General features: G+C 50.5%; 1 protein-coding gene and 1 long non-coding RNA gene across 7 annotated transcripts in view; one reads left to right on the top strand and one right to left on the bottom strand.

The window, feature by feature from the left end:
• Usp36 (ubiquitin specific peptidase 36) overlaps nucleotides 1–17,773 on the bottom strand; it is a 31,536-nt gene extending 13,763 nt beyond the window's left edge. For 4 of the 6 annotated variants that reach the window (XM_052756228.1, XM_052756226.1, XM_052756231.1 and 1 more), the window contains exons 1-13: nucleotides 17,662–17,773; nucleotides 15,449–15,602; nucleotides 14,648–14,814; nucleotides 13,092–13,353; nucleotides 12,232–12,453; nucleotides 9,379–9,489; nucleotides 8,811–8,913; nucleotides 5,129–5,196; nucleotides 4,562–4,632; nucleotides 3,896–3,978; nucleotides 2,604–2,715; nucleotides 1,008–1,148; nucleotides 315–415 (exon numbers count right to left, since the gene is read on the bottom strand). In XM_052756228.1, the coding sequence (XP_052612188.1) occupies nucleotides 315–415; nucleotides 1,008–1,148; nucleotides 2,604–2,715; nucleotides 3,896–3,978; nucleotides 4,562–4,632; nucleotides 5,129–5,196; nucleotides 8,811–8,913; nucleotides 9,379–9,489; nucleotides 12,232–12,453; nucleotides 13,092–13,353; nucleotides 14,648–14,692 (1,319 nt within the window). In that variant the 5' untranslated portion in view covers nucleotides 14,693–14,814; nucleotides 15,449–15,602; nucleotides 17,662–17,773. Of the gene's footprint in view, nucleotides 1–314; nucleotides 416–1,007; nucleotides 1,149–2,603; nucleotides 2,716–3,895; nucleotides 3,979–4,561; nucleotides 4,633–5,128; nucleotides 5,197–8,810; nucleotides 8,914–9,378; nucleotides 9,490–12,231; nucleotides 12,454–13,091; nucleotides 13,354–14,647; nucleotides 14,815–15,448; nucleotides 15,603–17,575 lie in introns of all 6 variants that reach the window. The other 2 variants (XM_052756227.1, XM_052756229.1) reach the window with 2 other exon arrangements.
• On the top strand, nucleotides 17,741–18,942 carry LOC128121502 (uncharacterized). Its single transcript, XR_008222209.1, has 2 exons — nucleotides 17,741–17,852; nucleotides 17,953–18,942. It is a non-coding gene; the product is annotated as an uncharacterized LOC128121502 (long non-coding RNA).
• Nucleotides 18,943–19,716: the final 774 nt, after the last annotated feature.

Genomic DNA, 19,716 nt, shown 5'->3' with positions numbered 1-19,716 from the left:
TCCAGGCTACTGCCACACTAAGGCAAAGGCCTCATTAAGGCAACAGCATAAGTAACAATCACCTACCCAATGCTGTAGGCTGTCAGAGCCCTCCCTCACTGCCATCCAGCCTTCCCCCACCTCCCAGGAGGCTCGGCTGAAAGGTCCTTCCCAGGACACAAGCTCCTTACATGTGCCTGGGGATGGTCTGCTCAAGTATCTCCCCTCCAGCAAACCCCAGGAGCTTATGTACAGGAAAGGGCTGTGGAGCAGCCCTGGCTCACGCAGAACGTGCTCTAGGGCACGGCAATTCTAGGGAGGGTGGGGGTCCTCACCGCAGGTAGAAGAGCACATAGGCCTGCTGGTTCAGAACCACCTTGACGTTGCTGGAATGGACCAACGAGTCGTTCATCTGGTACCACTGTCCATTGCTAGCCTGAGCAGCAAGGGGAGGGGATGGTTACAGGAAACAGCAATCAACAGATGGGCCACAAGCCACACTTCTCTTCGATTCTGAGACAGAGGCGCACTAAGTGTTTTCAGCTGAGCTTAAAGTCTCAACCTTCCAGAATACTGGAATTACAAAGGCATTGTTTACCATATCCATTAGTGGGTCTTAAAAAACTCCTAAAATTTACATTTATTTACTTATTTACTGGGGGGACGGCAAGTGCACGTGCCACAATTCAAGTGTGGAGGTCAGAGGACAACTTAATGGAGTTAGGTCTGCTCTCGCACTTTGTGGGTCCCTGGGATGAACTTGGGTGGTGAGGTTGGTGGTGAGCATTTTTAACCTGCTGAGATATTTTGCTGGCCCCAGGACCAGGGTATAAAACACATCTTTTCTATACATTCATGGAAAGGAGGAACAAAACACAAATGCAAAGCACTGCTGTTTACCAAAAAAAACACAAAACAAAAAGTCCAGTGGCCTCATTTAGATTTTATGGGCACTGGCCACTTGCACCAAAGGCAGCACAAGCTCACCTGCCACCACAGATGAGCTCAGCAGTCAGGTCAACACTCACCTTCACATAGCAGTAGTAGTGCCCAGCGTGGCAGCTATAGCCTGAGTGCACCAGGACAGCATAGAGCCCATACATGACAGGGTCACCACTGCTCTGCGACATGTATGGGCGGATGTTCAGGAACTCAGGATAGCCAACATCCTATTTAAAAAGGAAAGCAAGTAACACTCCCTCAGGAGAATAAGGGTCATTTACATCCACGAAATGTTTGCTTTGACCAATCTTCACTATGTGCCTTAGGACAGACTCCAACGCACTATGTCAGGCTGGCCATGATCTCGTAACTCCTCCATCTCCATCTCCCAGGTGCTGGGATTACAGGCATGTGTCACCTGACCCAGCTTTTTCTATGTCTTTCTATGACAAAATCTCATAAGCCAATATATACACAATGGGTTCACGGCCTGACCCAACTTTGTTATAATGCAGAGTCTTCGGATCCAAACAGAACTAATGGTTCACAGACTGGAGTCCTCTGAAGTCCTGCCAAGGGCTCACAGGAAACCTCAGCTCCTCAGGACGCCGCGGCAGCACTAACCCACCCACCGTGTCTGCACTGTCCAGCTCAAGAGCGTTGTGTTTAGTTCTTTCATTACATTTCTCTATATGGGTATGTATATGGTACAGCCCTCGTGTGGAGCCAGAAGACAAGTTTCAGGAGTCAGTTCTCTCTTTATACCAAGTAGGTCCCAGGAATCAAGCCCAGGTCATCAGGCTTGGTGGTTGGTGCCTTTACACACTGGACCATCTCATCAGTCCTAGACAATTTCTTGTAATAAATCCTCTTAGAGATTCAAGATTTGATAGAGCTTCTATAGCCAGGCAGTGGTGGAGCACACCTTTAACCCCAGAACTTGGGAGGCAGAGGCATGAGGATCTGAGTTTGAGGACAGCCAGGGCTACAAAGAAAGACTGTCTCAAAAAAAAAGGGGGGGGGGGGACTGGAGAGATGGCTCAGCAGTTAAGAGCACTGGCTGTTCTGGCAGAGGACTCAGGTTCAATTCCCAGCAACCACATGCAGCTCACAAACATCTGTAACTACATTTCCAGGGGGATCTAACACCTCCTTCTGGCCTCTGAGGACACCAGGCTTACAAACGATGCACAGGCCGGGCGGTGGTGGCGCACGCCTTTAATCCCAGCACTCGGGAGGCAGAGGCAGGTGGATCTCTGTGAGTTCGAGGCCAGACTGGTCTACAAAGCGAGATCCAGGAAAGGCGCAAAGCTACACAGAGAAACCCTGTCTCGAAAAACCAAAAAAACAAACAAACAAAAAAAAAAAAAAACGATGCACAGATTAAACATGGAGGCAAAGCACTCATACACATAAAATAAAAAACTTTTTTTTTTGTTTTGTTTTGTTTTTTGAGACAGGGTTTCTCCGTGTAGCTTTGGAGCCTTTCCTGGAACTCACTCTGTAGACCAGGCTGGCCTCGAACTCAGAGATCCACCTGGCTCTGCTTCCTGAGTGCTGGGATTAAAAGTGTGCGCCACCACTGCCCAGCAAAATAAAACAATTTTAAAAGAAAGAAATGCAGATTCCCAAGGCCTACTCCTGTGATGAGCAGCCCGGATGTCAGCAGGTGGTGCACTCACCTTGGTGATCTTCCCCCCGCTGAAGTTGGCAAAGCGCTTGAGGGACAGAGTTAGGACATTGGATGTTCTGTGGATGGTGAAGCGCTTGCTGGCTGGAACCTTCTTCTTACACCTACAGGAGGGAATGGAAAAGCCACTGGTGTGCTCGGCAGCTGTCCTGCTGCCGAGTTATCGAAGGCCTGTGCCAACAGGCATCTGAAACCAAAACCCACATGCCCTGAGCTGGACCATCAGAAGCCCCAAAGCAAGAAGACCTCCTCAACCAGAAGCCTAAGTGATGGGTGCAAAAGACTTTGTGTAACCCAGGGAAGAACACACAGTGTCGATGTGGCCACAGGAGGGGGAAGCACAAAAGAGCCCGATGAGAAATGGGCAGGAAACTGAGATGAAAGACAATCTCATCCCAAGCCAGGGGAAGCAAATTTAAAGAGGGATAGAAGCAAAAAACCCCAAAGCCCAACGTAGCTGGGCATGGTGCTGCATGACTTCAATTCCCAGCACTCAGGAGGCAGAGGCAGGAGGATCTCTGTGAATGAGGCCAGCCTGGTCTACAGAGCGAGTTCCAGGACAGCCAGAGCTACATGGTGAGACCCAGTCTCAAAACAAAACAAAAGCCCAATGCAGTGTTGCTGGCCTTTAATTCCAGGACTCAGGAGGTAGAGCAGGTGGATCTATGAGTGTGAAGCCAGTCAGGACTACATAGTGAGATCCTGCCTCAAAACAAAACAAAAAACAAACAAACAAAAAAACAAAACAAAAAACCAAAAAACCAAAAACAAAACAAAACAGTGCTGTGACAGGAGAAACCTGAAAAACGTGGTGAAGGTACTTTTGGTGGCCACAGCTTTAAAGTGACCCCCAGGCCAACACCCCCAGGATGTGCCTCATAAGGACAACTGTCTGTGCTGAGACAGAAAGATGACTGGACCCCTACAAGCAGGAGCTACACACAGGTCTCATTTAAGATGCAGAACAGTGGGGTAGAGGGTTCTCCACTGCATCCTTTGAGGGGGACTACGGTCAGACCCTCTGCCTCTCTATGACGCAGTTTCCACCGCAGACAACAGAGAAAACACCACACTGCTCTTCAGCATGCTAATACATGTGGAGCCTGTCACAAAGGCAGGCGCTAGGTGAGCAGCAGCTACGGGCCTCAGGCTGTTGGTGAACCGTGTCCATGAGCCAGATGAAGGCCACTCAGGAAACGTGAGCAGCAGACATCCCTGAGGGAGGGTCAGGCACTATGGATAGTGTTCTGGACGGTCACTTTCTTGCAAGCAAATGACACTTACTTAGCACACATATAGGCGTTCTCTCCGCTCAGGACATCTGGTTTCACAAAAAGTTCCAGAGCACGCACGATATTTGCAGCTTGCTGAGGAGGACGGAAATGGAACAGAATGAGCAGCAAAAGAAAAAGCCTGACTCAAGAGTCCCAGATTTAAGGGCTTGCCAGGCTGAGGCAGCAAGTGATAAAACCTGACTTGCATAAAAATTGGCCTTGCTAACCCACCCCACCCCCACCAGAGGAGCAAGGAACAGACAGTGTCCTCTAGAGGTGACAGGTGACAGCCATGTGAGAGCTTTTACATGAGTCAGGCACTTTCACTGTGACTGCAGCTGGGGTGGCTCAGAAACTCAAGGTCCCAGCAAAGGCAAGGATAGGCTGACATCAAAGGAGAATAATGTCCCCAGAATGTCACACTCATTCTCTCCTCAAGCCCCAGCGTGAGGCACTGTCACTGTTGATGCCTCAGAACACAAAACTCAGTTTTACCTTTTACTCTTTAACTGGAAAGAATTTGCAGAGGCAAAAGGCTAGACAGATCACAAACGCTGACTTCTCCGCGCTGTGTGCAGCAGAGGGGCCGCAGGGGAGCCAGCACCCCTTATCCACGCCCACTGACTCACACCCTTCTCGCTGTCCCCCAGGAACACAGGTCACTGCCCAAGCATACCCGAATCTCCAGGGCTATGTCCAAGTAGGGATCGTATGTGTCTGAGACGCTCTTGCACACAGAGCACTTCACTGCAAAAGAACACAGAGGCAGAGGGCAGCTGTGACCCACGAGAGCACCACCCAGGTCCAGACACCTAGAACCACAGGTCTAGAACATTCAACTCAGCTCTCACAAAATGTGACTATCCCCTTAACTGGAGACACAGATATGGGTCATGCCAGGTTCTTTTATCAGGCCTTGCCTGCCTGGCTGCCTGGCCACTACCACAGGCCAGTGGGCAAGCTCTCTGCCGCAGAGCACAGGCCTCACCCCAAGGACGGAGGAGAGCTAAGAAAAGTTAGTTCCATAATCACTTCACACACTGTGCTTCTCCAGCTCCCTCAGGAGATAGTCCTACAGTGGGCAAGGGTGGCCAGGCAGAAAGACAAGGCCTGGGACCCACCTCCAGCCCCCACGTGCCCACAGTCTCACAGCTGGGGCACGCCCCATCTGTCTGGAATGCTGAGGACTTCCTGGCTCAATGTGCAGATCTTCTTAGCCAGGGTGGAGAACACATCAGCTTACCTCGGGACCTGAGATAGCCTCCAAAGATCTGATGCACCAGGGTAGTAGCCTGTGTCTGCCGATCCAATCTAAAAGAAAGTCACAGCCATGAAGAGCACAGTCCAGTACAGCACAGCAAGGCATGCTCCTCACAGCCAGTATCCCCACCGCTCCAGTCACCACCAGATCAGCTGACGGTGAGATGCCGTCACCCTACCTAAGCCCCCAGCAGCTTTCCTACCTCCTCACAGGACCGCTACCTACTTGGGCCCGGCCCCCACGACAGCACCTTCGACCTTCACAACCATCTCAGCAGGCAACTTCACTTGACCACTGCACAGAACACCTCAGTGTTTTCACCCAACAACATCTCTGCTCTCCACTCTCTATAGAAGGACCCAAACCTTGATTGGGAGGCAGGTCCAGCCCCGTGACCCATGCACTGGCCCTTGCCATGCCTTCCACTGGGCTGTGGATCCTAAGCCTCTTGACTGGCTGTCACATGAAGGGACAGGAGAGCAGGAGCCTTGGACAGAGGAGGGCCACCCTACCCCCTTTCTTCCCTGACACTGCTAACAAGACACCTGGGCAGCGAGCACTAAGCCACACTGACTAGCACCTTCTTTGCCTGGCTAAGACACAGTTCCTCCACCTCAGCATTCTACTTAGCTGACCCTGCCACAGTCACTCTCCTGCACTAGTTACAGCCCTGGAGTATTCATGGAAGAGACAGCAATGGGAGGGTGTGGCCAGCTCCCAGCCCTTGCTGACTCCCCTGTTCCTGGCCAGCTGTCGCATCCTCAGCCACTGCCGCTGAGTGGCACTACATGTGGAGGTCTCCCAAGGCCATCTCCTGTGGCTGACATCACCCGGTCATATCCCATGCTGCACAGTTCACTGCCCTCTGAATGGATGATGGTGCCAGGGTTTACTCAGAACTTCTTAGACACTGATCACCAAAACATTTGGAGAACAAATTTTTGTTGTGCAGTGATAGGCAATGAAAAAATATGAACCATCACTATAAATCAAAAGAAGGGACAACGGACTGCCCACATTAGGAGGTACACAGCCCTTGAGTACACTGAAACCCAAGAGCTGTCAGAACCCACACGGCTACTGCTCAGAGGCTGGAGCAGAGTCTCAGATGCAGCTCCAGCCCGGCCCAAGGACAGGGGCTGTGAGAACTGCAGGAGGTGGAGGCAGCAGGCTCCAAAAACATGCAAAAGCAAAGGGACAGAGAAGCATCTTGACACTAGATGGGGAAAGGTAAAAGGGACACTTAGGATGTGCCCCCAAGTCCAAAACTATGAGCAGTGACATACATGCCACTCCAGAAAAAGCCATCAATGCAAGAAGGTGCGCTTCACACTGCCCCGTGTTGGCAAAGGGCAGACGGGCTCTGGAGTGAAGGATCATAGATAGCTTTAGTCTATGCACAGGCGTTCTGCATAAAAAACGGCAACCAACGGAAAGGGGCACCATCAGGTGAAACCATCCCCAGGGACAGAGGAAAGAGTGAAAACCAGGTCTAAGTTTAACTAAACAGCCCGAGACAGACAAAGAAAAAAGAATCCTGAACAGAAAACTTCAAATAAACAAACGCACGCTAAAAACAAAATAAGCTAAAACATGGATCTCATTTGGGGTTGGAGGAGGGCTCAGTGATGAAGAGAGATGGACTGCTCCTGCAGAGGACCCTGGTTCAGTTCCCAGCACCCATGTCCTGTGACTTACAACTGCCTATAACTCCAGTTTCAGTGGATCTGGCACACTCCTCTGGCCTCTACGGAAACCCACACACACGATATTCACTCACACAGACACACATCCACAGACACACATATAAAAATGATAAAAATAAATCCTAGCCGGTGGTGGTGGCGCACACCTTTAATCCCAGCACTCAGGAGGCAGAGCCAGGCTGATCTCTGTGAGTTCGAGGCTAGCCTGGTCTACAGAGCAAGATCCAGGACAGGCTCCAAAACTACACAGAGAAACCCTGTCTCGAAAAACCAAAATAAATAAATAAATCCTTTAAAAAAAAAAGGCACCAAGGCATGGTGGCGCACACCATAATCTCAGCACTTGGGTGGCAGAGGCAAAAGGATCAAGAGTTCAAGGGCTACTCAACACCCTGTCTCAAAGAAGGAAAAAAAAAAATCCCTGCACTTAGGAGGCAGAGGCAGGCAGACCTCTGACTGAGTTCAAGGCCAGCCTGCCTGGTCTACAAAAAAATCAAAATCAAAACCAAAACCAAAAAAAAAAAAAAAACAAAAAAAGAAAGAAAGAAAGAAAAAGAAATAGCATGAACTGAAATGCAGAAAGAAACAATCAAGAAACAGTCTTCCAAGGTGGAGATGGCATAAAGAGGCCTGTCCAAGTGAAACTGGACCTGGGCCTACAGACAGGAAACCACCAGAGACCAGAACTGTGGTAAAATGTTACAGAACTAACCAGAGACCCTGCAAAGCCAAGTCGGCAACAGGAACTGCAGCCCCAGAGATCACAGCAAACAGCACGTCAAAGGGAGAGTCACTTCCGTCACCAGGTCACCTTCCAGATATTCCAGAAGGATGCGGTTACCAGGTGGGATCTTAAGCTAACGCCGCCTTTTCTGAACGAGCAACATGGAGTACCTGCTGCACAGGGCAAGCAGCTGGGGAAGTGACCCTGTTCCACACTCCAACGTGGGAAAACAGTGCACATGAGGCGCACACTTCTGGACTCGTGCTCTGGGAAATGAGGCAGGTGAGGCCACAGTTAGGCCCTGACTGAAACACCAAAACCCAAAGAGAAAACCACCTAGCATCAAACAGAATTCTAACTTTTCACATGCTGTGTTTTCCTACATGCTTCTGCATTTTCACAGACGTGTGAGCCCCCACCTTCCTTCTCTAAGTGTGAACCCTACCTTCCTTCTCTAAGTGTGAACCCCACCTTCCTTCTGTAAGTGTGAACCCCCACCTTCCTTCTCTAAGTGTGAACCCCCACCTTCCTTCTCTAAGTGTGAACCCCCACCTTCCTTCTCTAAGTGTGAACCCCCACCTTCCTTCTCTAAGTGTGAGCCCTAACCTTCTCTAAGTGTGAGTCCCACCTTCCTTCTCTAAGTGTGAACCCCACCTTCCTTCTCTAAGTGTGAACCCCACCTTCCTTCTCTAAGTGTGAACCCCACCTTCCTTCTCTAAGTGTGAACCCCACCTTCCTTCTCTAAGTGTGAGTCCCACCTTCCTTCTGTGTGAACCCCACCTTCCTTCTCTAAGTGTAAACCCCCACCTTCCTTCTCTAAGTGTGAACCCCACCTTCCTTCTCTAAGTGTGAGCCCACACCTTTCTAAGTGTGAACCCCCCACCATCCTTCTGTAAGTGTGAACCCCCACCTTCCTTCTGTAAGTGTGAGGCCCCCCCAGTGTGTGTCCTCATTTCCTTTTCTATGTCAAAGTCGTGAAGTGGTGTTAGAGAGGCTGGATGAGTTCACAGCTACAGGTGAACTTCTGAAGACATTTTCTAGAGCCCTTCCCCTCAGCAGATCTTAGCCCCCAGGTTTTAGAGCACCGGGTAGTCAGATGCCTGAGCACCGACACAAACCCTCCTTAGAGGATGGCCTAGAGGGAGGCTGGCTGTGTTCACGAGAATGCCGTGCTGCCCTCAGCATAAAGAAGGGTCCTCAGTCAGGAGGACATGTGGGAAGGCACGGCACATACTTAGCATAACCGTTCAAGCAGGCCTTCTGCATGGCATCGATGGTGTACCGCAGGAATTCATGCGCATCCTCTTGGTTCCCAAAGCGGAAGTGCCGGGCAATCTCTGGAGGAAGAAGAGGGATGCAGAAGGTTGATGACTGTGTTAGGTCAAGTGCCGGAGGCCACTTCTCCAGAGCCAACATCATGTCATAGTGCTACAACCTTTCTGCCAAGTGACCGGAAAGCAGGGTCTCCACAGCACACAGCAGCTGGCTCCTCTGGTGCCGTCCGTCAGCATCTCCTCCGCCACCCCCACCCAGCTTTCATGCTCACCTGCCCATCTTGACTTCAAACACAGCTCTCCATCTGGCTAAAACCTAACTGCTCTTCCAAGTAGTGCCCAGCAGAAAGCTTCCTTCAGTGAAACCCTGAGCCCAGGGTCTGCACTGACAACCATGCTGGGGTCTGACCACTGGACAGAACCTTCCAGACACAAGGACCCCTGGGATGTCATTCACGGCTTTTCTCTTCCTTTCTCCAACCACAGACCTAATGCTTCGCAGATACTCAACCAAAAATCCATTCTTACTTTTCAGGTCTCTGATGAAGGAAACAGGCTTGATGGCATTGCCGCTGTTGGCAAAGGCCTGGACCATGTGGTTCTGCATGACACACAGCATACAGAAGCTCCCCTGGTGGCCTGCAGTGGGGAGGAAGCGACTTTAGAGCGAGTGATTCCAGAACTCCTAACGATACGTCATTCCACATGCAGAGCAAAAGCAACACAGACCATGTATGACAGCCTAGAGAAGTTCAACCAACGGAAGCTTAGTGACTAGCAAGCCACGGACCAGATGGCCTGCCTCCTGCTCTATACGAACCGGCTGGTTTCTCATTAGACACTACACTAGAACAGGATACATTCCTGTCTTTACAACTGTGACTTTTTAAATAGAGATGTAGAAAGAATATGACCCCACCCTGCTTCAACTGGCTTTGGGCATCTGTTAAGTGAAACACTGATTATCAGAATCCAATTCCCCACAATTCTTCACCCACAGGCACCAGGACCTTGAATTAGGCATGACGGATCCAATCCGAGTGCTCACTGCCACACACGCGCAATGTCATCACAGCCAGAGGTAACAGGCTCACCGAGACGTTCCTGCTACACCACACACCTGCAATTTGCTTTCCTAACATCCACGCTGCCCACCCAGTTCTTTCCCCTGCCCTACAGATGGAACATTCTATGAATAGAGACAGGCCTTCCCATGTTATCCACCCTAATTCCACCTTTTAACTTCTCCTACCACTACTGCAATGAAGGGACCTGTCACTTATCTCCTTAGGCACTAAGGAACACACCTAGAAAATAAATTCTGGGATCAAAAGAGTGTGTCAACTTTGTGAGGACTGATGTTACAACTCTGAATCTTGGTTACGTGGCACAGGTTAGCTGCTAGCTGCCTTGTCAGACGTACCTTCAATTCTGAGACAGCCCCTGAACATGATGCTTCAAGCCAATCTTGTTACACAAAATCCAACCCAAACCAATTAGTTTCCCTCTCAGCAGCTGAGACCAGTGTATTAACCCTCACCAACAGCACTGGCTGCTCCTGGGTGGGCATGTGCTGCTCACAGGACAAATGGCCCACTCAGAGGACACAGAGCACAGCTGTGATACTTCATGCCTGCCAATGCCACACTGCAGCTAACCTGTGCCAGGTGACCAGGATTCAGTTACAGCATTTACCTAAATCAACCCACAAAGTTGACAAATGGCTCAAAAAGACTCCTGTGGAGCAATCAAAGATGGAGGAGAGCTCTACAGGGAAAGAATGGACAAGAAAAGAACAGAAAAAAGCACTTATGTAAGGCTTGGGTAGGAGGATCCTACTGCCAAGACCATGAGGTCAAGATGACAGTCCAAAATCTCTTACAGCACCTCCAGCCCTCCTGAGATCAAACCGTAGACCCCGCACATGACGGACAAGGACACTACCCCAGCCACACTCACTCTTCTAAGTAACAGAACGTCCTTGAACTCATCATGCAACCCAACGCCATATTAATACCATTCCTACCGTTCCTCATCCCCCATCCACTCTGCCTCAGGATCCAGACTGACTCTCAACTGTTTAACCCTTACCCTCCCGCCCATGACTTCTCTTTCTCTCTCTCTGTCTCTCTCTCTTTCTTTTCTTTTTTTCCCCTGAGACAGGGGTTCTCTGTGTAGCCCTGGCTGTCCAAGAACTAGCTCTGTAGCTCAGGCTGGCCTCGGGGATCCCCGTGTGCCTCTGCCTCCCTCCTGTGCTGGGATTAAAGGTGAGCGCCACCATGGCCCAGCTGAGCACTCTCCTTTTCTAGCAGTCTTACAGAGGTGGTAATGCGGCCAGCCACGCTCCATTGCACCTCACAGCATGTACTTACAAGGTCACTCTCTAGACTAGCGCTCCACTGCTCTCTGTGCCCTGTCAGAGGGAAAGGCCTTCTTTACTGCTCTAAGAGGTTTTGCTGTCATCGCCATCGATGTGTTCAGGTCCCCTTTCACTCACTAATAGAGTGACCACTTGACCACCTAGATAGGAACACTCATAGCACATCCTCCATGCCAACTGATGTAACACCAAGCCTTTGACAGAATTCATTCCATCCTTAAAATTCTGTAGGAAGTCAGTATTACTCTGTAAAGCAGGGACAGAAGGCAGAGGAAAGTCATAGAACATTCTAGAGACACAGCTGTTTAGCAGCAGAACTGGGGCACAGACAGGCGGGAGGCTCTCTCAGCATGCTGAGCCCACAGCATCTGTGGGAGGCTTCCCTACAGAAGGCCTGCACTCTCAGGATGAACTCAAGTTTCTCAGAGGATTTCTACAGATGCCCCAGATGCTTTCGTTTTAGCTGACAAGTTTAGACCAGTTCATTAGTAAGGCAGGATGGCGATCTTTCTTTCTCATGTTGTCCTGGATTTTGCCCTCCAGGTTTAAGAACCCCCAGCATAAGCTTGTGAGTGTCATCTTTCTGTTCACTAGAAGAGCTACTGAGGAAACAGCATGAGCTAGCTCTGGCAAGTCTCACTGCTCCAGCTACTTCACTCAGTTTTAATTTCTGCTTTGGGGTATGTTTTGCAATGTATATAAAACACATTGGTTCCGTACGTACATAAGACAGTTGGACAGACACTGTATGGAGGTATCGTTTAAAAACCATTCTCTCTAGAGAGCATGACCCTGCCTGAGTGAAACTGATGCATGGCCCATCCTAGAGCAGGTGAAATTCTCCTCGCTGTGTCAATCACCATGTTCTATTCGCTTCCCTTTAACTGTCAGACAGACAGAAGGACGGCCCTCAAGCACAGGGGTTTGTCTAGCTGGTGTTAAAGTGAGGGGGCTGCCTGCTCAGCTGACTCACAGCAAAGCCCACCGTAAGCCCCACTCACAGCTCCGTGCGTGCTCTTTGGAGAGCAGGTAGTTGGCCAGAGGTGGTGTGTAGGTCAAGCACTGGATGGTGGAGTTCAGGAAGCAGGTGTTACCCAGGTTGTGCAGCCCTGCACCAACACGGAAAACGCGCTCCCATCTTAGAGACAGTCTCTCCATAGGGAAGAGCACTTTCTGTGGGGCGGGGACTCCATCACCTCCACTTCCAGACACACGCTCAGTGCCTAGAAGAGAAAAAGATGAGACCAGGTCATCCCGGGGCCCTTCCATGCTCAGTCCAGAGGTCAAGCCCCTGTGGATAAGATGCAGCAGGTCCTAGCTCTGTGCCATACTGTGCACTAAGGAACCCACCCTACTTCTGTATTTTCAACCCCTACCCTTTTCCCCCCAATTAACTGTGTGTGGGTGTACATGAGAGTAAGATGGCGGTGTGTTGGGGTCAGAGGACAGCTTCTAGGAGTCAGCTCTTCACCTCCCACCAGGCTGGGGCAGTGTCTGCTGTTCTTTCTCTGCTGGGTGCACACTCCAGGCTAGCTGTCCACGAGCTTCCTGGTGACCCTCTCGTCTCCTCCTCCCACCTCACTGCAGGTGTGCTGGGGTTACAGGGACAATGGAGCACAAATCCATTTGTGCTGGCTCGAGTTGCAGACTCACAAAGATAATGCTTTCATTAGCTGAGCCGTTTCCTTGGCCCCTAGGACCTGCTTTCTGACCTCATTAAAGAAGGGGTCACATTCAAGGGATGTTCAAGTACACAGACATCCTTCCTACTCACCTTGTATCATGACATCTATTACTATAGCCCAGTGACTCCTGGAAGCCCAAAACTACTCCAGCTGCCAACTCAGGGCTACCCCAGTACCTGGTTTCCTGGCCTGCAGCTCATCTCCACTCTTGTGGCGACTAGCTCCCTCGGCCCTGGAGTTCAGCAGCACGTATTTGCTCTTCAAGGACTCTAGCTGGTAGGAGAAGCTCTTGCTGGCAGGTTCGAATTCAATCCTCTGCAAAAGGACCTTCTTGGCAGAGGCGGCCAGCAGCTTGCCCAGGTCCCCATCCTCTGCTGAGTCCTTGCGGCCAGGCTTGAGAGCCTCCTTCAGCTTATCGACTATTGGCATGGTGCATTCCTGTGGGGTGGGAAGGACCCCCAGAGCCATAAACAGCTATTCCCAGAACAAGCACATGACTTCTGCTTGCTCACTATACACAGCAGCCATCAGGATAGCTACCCAAGAGTACAGGGGCAGTCAAAGGCAGAGCAAGCAGCGCTGCATGTGCCAATCAGCATTATTTCCTGAAACTATTTAAAAGACAGTGGATGGCTGATGCTCATACTCTGGTTACCAGCCACAAATGTGAAAAATGAACTGGGGCGGGGGTTGCAGAGACGGCTCAGTGTACGCACTGCTCTTGAAGAGGAGCCAAGTGCGGTTCCCAGCACTCATGTCAGGCAACTTACAACCATCTACAGCCAGATCCAGGGGATCCAATACCCTCTTCTAGAATTCACAGGCACTTGCACTCACGTGGACATAAACACACATATCTATAATTAAAAATAAACATTAAAAAAAAAACAAAACTCTTGTCTGGGAGTAGTCCACACACCTTTAGTCCTAGCACTTGGGAGGCAAATCTATGTGGATCTCAGTCAATTGGAGATCAGCCTGCTTTATACAGAGTTTCAGGCCAGCCAGGGCTACATAGTGAGACTCTTTCTCTCTCTCAAGATTTATTAAATTTTATGTGTATGAGTTACTTGCCTGCCCAGTGCAATAGATCCCCTGGAACTGGAGTTACAGTTGTGAACTGCCATGTGGGTGCTCGAAACTGAACCCAGGTTCTCTAGAAAACCAGCCAGTGCTCTTAACCAGAGACATCTCTCCAGCCCCAGAGAGACACTTTCTTTTTTTTTTTTTTTTTTTTTGGTTTTTCGAGACAGGGTTTCTCTGTGTAGCTTTGCGTCTTTCCTGGAACTCACTTGGTAGCCCAGGCTGGCCTCGAACTCACAGAGATCCGCCTGGCTCTGCCTCCCAAGTGCTGGGATTAAAGGCGTGCGCCACCACCACCTGGCTGAGACACTTTCTTAAACCAAAAATTAACCATACACACACACACACACACACACACACACACATACACACACACCCACGAATGAATCAGCATATAAGTCAGATGGCCAGGCACATCTGCACAGGCCTCTCTATGTTCTTCTACAGAGGCCAGGGGCCACATTCGATACTGAGCATGTGAAACAAGCCTGGTTCAGGCCAAGAGCTACAAAGATTCACCATCAGGTTTCCATGGCCTACTTTAAGAAAACAACACAAGGCATCTCCATCTCTCACCTGGCAAGTGTTGAAACAACAATATCTTACATAAATTAGTTCAAATAAAACATATCATAAAAATCAATTTTACCTTTTTATTTTTCTCATGTAGCTGCTGTGAACTTTGACATTGCATCTGGCCATTCTGTTTCTAGTGGGCAGTGGACATACAGACTCTTTCTTAGCTGAGCATGGCTTACTCCCAGCACTTGGGAAGTTGAGGCAGAACGACAACTGCGAATTCCAGGCCAGCCTGGGCTACAGAGTATGACCATGTCTCAGACACACACACAGACATAGACAGACAGACAGACACACACACAGAGACACACACACGCACACAAGCTCTCTATCCCTGAGTGAACAGCTTGAGAAGAAAAGCTAAGTGGGCAGCAGGGACATTGGCTCCAAGAGTGGCAGACCTGTGTGTTCTTTATCTTCGCACAGCCCCAATGCTCAGAGTCTAACTGGGAAGCCTGCTGCACCGGAGTCCCTAACAGAGGCCCAGAGGACAACAGCACAGACACTGTAACGAAGATGAGCCCCTCCATCACCTGACTGCCACACCCGTAACCCCATCCTGCCCTACCTCCTAACTCTCAACCCACCTGGCCACCATTAGCTGTTTGAGTCACATTTATAAAAATACATCCCTGAAACTGCTCGTTCACATCGGACAGATGGCACCCACTACTCTGACTATCCAAGAAGCAGTTACACAGGTGTACCCCAAAACAAGTAAAATTAGAAACAAAAGCAAGCATCAAGTCCTCTGACACAAGAATCACAAAGTCGTCTGCGGTGGGGACTCACCAGGACTTTCACCCACAGGACAGTCATTCCCAGCCTCTGGCCTCTGGAAGAAAGAGACAAGGAAACCTCCGGGGCTCACCTGGGGTGTCTGAGCCTGGGTGCTGCTTTTCTCTGCAGCAGGGAATCAGATTCTCAAGGCAGGCACGGAACTGACCCGGCAGGTGCTCCCCTGGACTTCAGCCTGCTCAGTCACCAACACTGCCAAGTGTAGAGTCCAGAATAGGCACCAGCACCTGGAGGATGAGCAGCGAGACTGTCACCCACGGCTGGCTTCTCCCGCTGTCCCTTTACCCGATTTGTGTGAACTGTGACCTTGTACCAGGAAAGCGGCACCACTATTGTCAAAGGAAGCCAAGCCCAAAGATGCATGCCCATAATCCCAACATTCAAGAAGCGGAGGCAGGAGGAGCAAGCATTCAAGGCCAGCCTGGGCTACGTAGCAAGACTTTGTCTTTAAAAAAAAAAAAAAGCTCTGTGTTGAATTCACAGTGAGTCCAGAGGACAGCTGTGCTAACAGATCACTAAATTTATGACATGAACGCACTACCCCCCTGCTCTACACCACGATCCTCACTCACACTTCTCACACCCCTGGGGCAACTTCAGTCTGAATATCAGGTCCAAAGACTATGAGTCAATAAGAATAATTGATAAAAATCTCAAACTTTTTTTTAATTTCATTAGCCGGTTTTTTCTTTTTAAGAAAATAACCATGACATTTTACTAACTATAAACCCTTTCTTCAGTTCCCACCTACAGTCCACCTGATCACACAAAGTAAAGGCATTTTCCATCTATTCAAACACACACAGATTCAAAGGACAGCACATCAGCACAATACACCACTGACAGGCTTAATGACTGTCTGCCCATTCCTAGGTTCTGTTACAGAATGCCTCAGAACTTCCACTCCATCTAACCAATACTCCCACCCCCAACAGAATGTTCTCAAGCTGCAGAAGGAAGCCAGCCTGTCTTCCGAGAGCTCCATCAACATCACTTCCAAAATCACTCATACCTTCCCACAGGGAGGTGAGAACTTTGTCCTGACCTAACATGGTCCAAGCACGACCAAAGTCATAAGCACCTTACACTTAAGTCAGGTTCATTCAGTCAGGATAATTTTTGAAGTTGTGACAGTAAAGTCTATACAATTCTACCTGAAAGATACAGCTGCGTGATGTAGGAACCAAGGAAACGCTCTTGTGATTCCCAGCAAGTCCTCTGATATGCATGTGTGACCCTGAGGCTGAGGGATGCACTGCCTACCCAGGTCTCTGAAGGTCTAGGGTACTCTGTGCCCTCAATATATATACCTAACTCTGTAACTCAAGCCTGGCTCCTCCATCCAGACAGACACCATTTAAACAAAGCATTTCCCTCTTAAACCGTTTCCCAAGAAAACCTCACTTAAGACTCACGGGGTCAGTTACAAGCTGCGGGAGAAGAGGGACAGGGCTGGGGCCTCCAAGGCTCTATAGCAGAGCATTCCTAGCCAGGAACAGCTGAAATACACGTCTGTTTGGCATCCATTCCTAAGCCAGACAATGAAGGTGCCGGGGTACATCTCTCCCTGTTTTAGGATGCTATTCTACCATCTCCATCCCTAAGGGATACGCCACAGACGCAGGCAGGCGCGCGAGGGCGCGCATAAGCGCGCGCGCACGCACCCACGCGCACATACACACACACACACACACACACACACACACACACACACACACACACACACACGCACTCTCATACACCAGAAGAAATGGGCATTTTGGTTAGAATGCTGACCTGCTATTACAATTCGGTGTGGATCCGCGTTAAGGATCTGTCCCCGCCCTAGACTACAAGCTGGACTTCAGTTCTGCCTGACCACGCGGAGGTTTGCAGCGCCGCGAACCTCCTAAGGAACAACCCGCTCCGAGAGTGCAACCTCGGGGTCACTCAGATCCCTGTGACCCCAAGTTCCGGAAGAACCCCGGGATGCAGAGCGACTGATGCAATGACCAGGTCACGCTAGGGTTCGCAGGCGTCCCTCGCATCACCTGCCCCTTCCTCGGTCTCCGGCATCCCTTGTTCCTCCACGCTCCTCACACCCCATCCCTCCTCCGTGTTCCCTATGCCGCTTGCATCCCCTGTCCTCCCCGGGAAGCCCAGGTCCTCACGTCCCTAGTCCGTCCTCCTCGGGTCCCGGTCGCCCTCGCCGGCCACGCACCTGTCAGCCTTCTCTGGAGTCCCTAAGCCCCGCGGGTGGAAACGCACACCTCCCGCCCGCCCTCGTCCCAAGCCTGGCCGATTCACCTGCGCTCCGCCGTGTTCGACCTCAACCTCACAGGCCTCTCGGCGGCCCGCGGAAGGCCGGCGCAGCTCTAGCGTCCGCTCCGGGCCGGGCCCGCACGCGCACCATCCGGGCCTCCGGAGCCTCACACACGTGTCATCACGACCTTTAAAGGAGCCACACTGCAGAGTGCGCCCCGAGGCCGCGAGGAGAGGTACGGTTTCCTTTAAGAGGCGGGGCTAACTCCTAATCCTCGCCCTGGACCCGCCCTCCTCTGCTATTCGCGACTCACACGTCACCCCTCCGTCCCGCAGCCCTGCCAGTCTACGCGATGACGCAAGCGCGCAGCGCTAAAAGCTCCGGAAGCACCCTGGAGTCCGGAGACTCGGCTGCGGCCTGGCGCGGTTCCCGCGGAGTAGGTGAGGTGGCGTCACTTCCGCCTGCGTGCCTGACCCCGCGATTGCGCAGGCCTGCGCTAGACCGTGAATGGTTGGAAGCTGGGTACCGGCTACGCACAGGGCTGAAGGCTCTGCAGTGACGCCGGTACAGAGAGTGCAAGCCTGGCCATCCTGGGACCGAGTCTTTGAAGATTTCACCATTTGTTAATTTCTTGGCTGCTGGTGTCCTTTTGAAAAAGACCAGCAAGCGGGGCTTGGGATGAGGCCCCGGGTTCCATCCTTCACTGCCTGAACCAGGCGTGGCGGCACAAGAATGCAGTTACTGCAATTCTGAGGAGTGGCGGCCGGGATGATGAGAACTTAAAAGTCGTCCTTGGGACACAAGATATTCTGTCTGTAGATAAATAAAGCAAAAGTCACTTCACCCTCTGAAGTGGCTGAGATTGGAGGATCATGGAAAATGTCCGGGACCGCGTAGGAAATCCTGTTAGCCTATGCCTATGTCTAGCTATAAAAATGCCCCCTTTAGAGCTAGAGAGGTTCAGAGGGCTTGTTCTTGCCCAGGACTTCCCAGCGCCTACACACTGGCTCAAAACCTCCTGTAACACCAACTCCGCAGGACTTTTTGACCTCTAAGGGCACCTGCACACACATGTCATATACTCACAGATGAAAACACACATAAACGGTAAAGAAAAAAGAAACGTTCTCTTAATTTTTTTTTTGTTTTTGCTTTTCGAGACAGGGTTTCTCTGTGTAGCCCTGGCTGTCCTAGATCTCTATCTGTAGCCCAGGCTGGCCTTGAGCTCACAGAGATCCGCCTGCCTCTGCCTCCCGAGTGCTGGGATTAAAGGTGTGTGTGCTCCACTGGCTTTTGCTTAATTTATTAAAGATTTACTTTTATTATTTTAAGTTTTATATATATATTTCTGTGTGAGTGTAGGTGCCATTGGAGGCCAGAAGTGTCCTATCCCCTTTTAGTGCTGGAATTACAGGCAACTCTAAGTTTCTGGGAACCAAACTCTGGTACTCTGTGAGAGAAGTATGGGCTACTAACTGTTGAACATCTCTCCAGTCCCAGAATCCTCCCTTTATTTAGACTGATTTCTTTGTCCTCTGACCACTCTTCGTCCCCTGGCTGGAGCTGCCTCTATAAACCCACTATTCTAGGCTGGATACAATGAATTGCTACTCTCCCCAGCCTGATACAAGCCCTGGCCAGATCACTGTTTCACCATGCTTCCTGTGTGGGAGCTGACACCTGGATGAGATCTAGGTTTTCATGCTGACTTTGCCCTAAGTAGCCTATTATTCTAGATATTTCTCTTTTTTTTTTTTTTTTTTTTTTTTTTTTTTTTTTTTTTTGGTTTTTTGAGACAGGGTTTCTCTGTGTAGCTTTGCGCCTTTCCTGGAACTCACTTGGTAGCCCAGGCTGGCCTCGAACTCACAGAGATCTGCCTGGCTCCGCCTCCCGAGTGCTGGGATTAAAGGCGTGCGCCACCACCGCCCGGCTGGATATTTCTCTTAACCAGGGCTTGATTTCTCATCTGTGTGTGTGTGGAGGGGGAGTAGGCAGGGGATCACCTAGACCAGTAGTTCTCAATCTTCCTATCTGCAACCCCTTAATACAGTTCCTCATGCTGTGGTGAGCACCAACCATAAAACCTGCCTGCCTCTGCC

This window comes from Peromyscus californicus, unplaced genomic scaffold (genome assembly GCF_007827085.1).
Source record: "Peromyscus californicus insignis strain IS unplaced genomic scaffold, ASM782708v3 Scaffold_3__1_contigs__length_106647218, whole genome shotgun sequence".
Classification (NCBI taxonomy): domain Eukaryota; kingdom Metazoa; phylum Chordata; class Mammalia; order Rodentia; family Cricetidae; genus Peromyscus; species Peromyscus californicus.
This window is presented reverse-complemented; position numbering and strand designations above follow the sequence as displayed.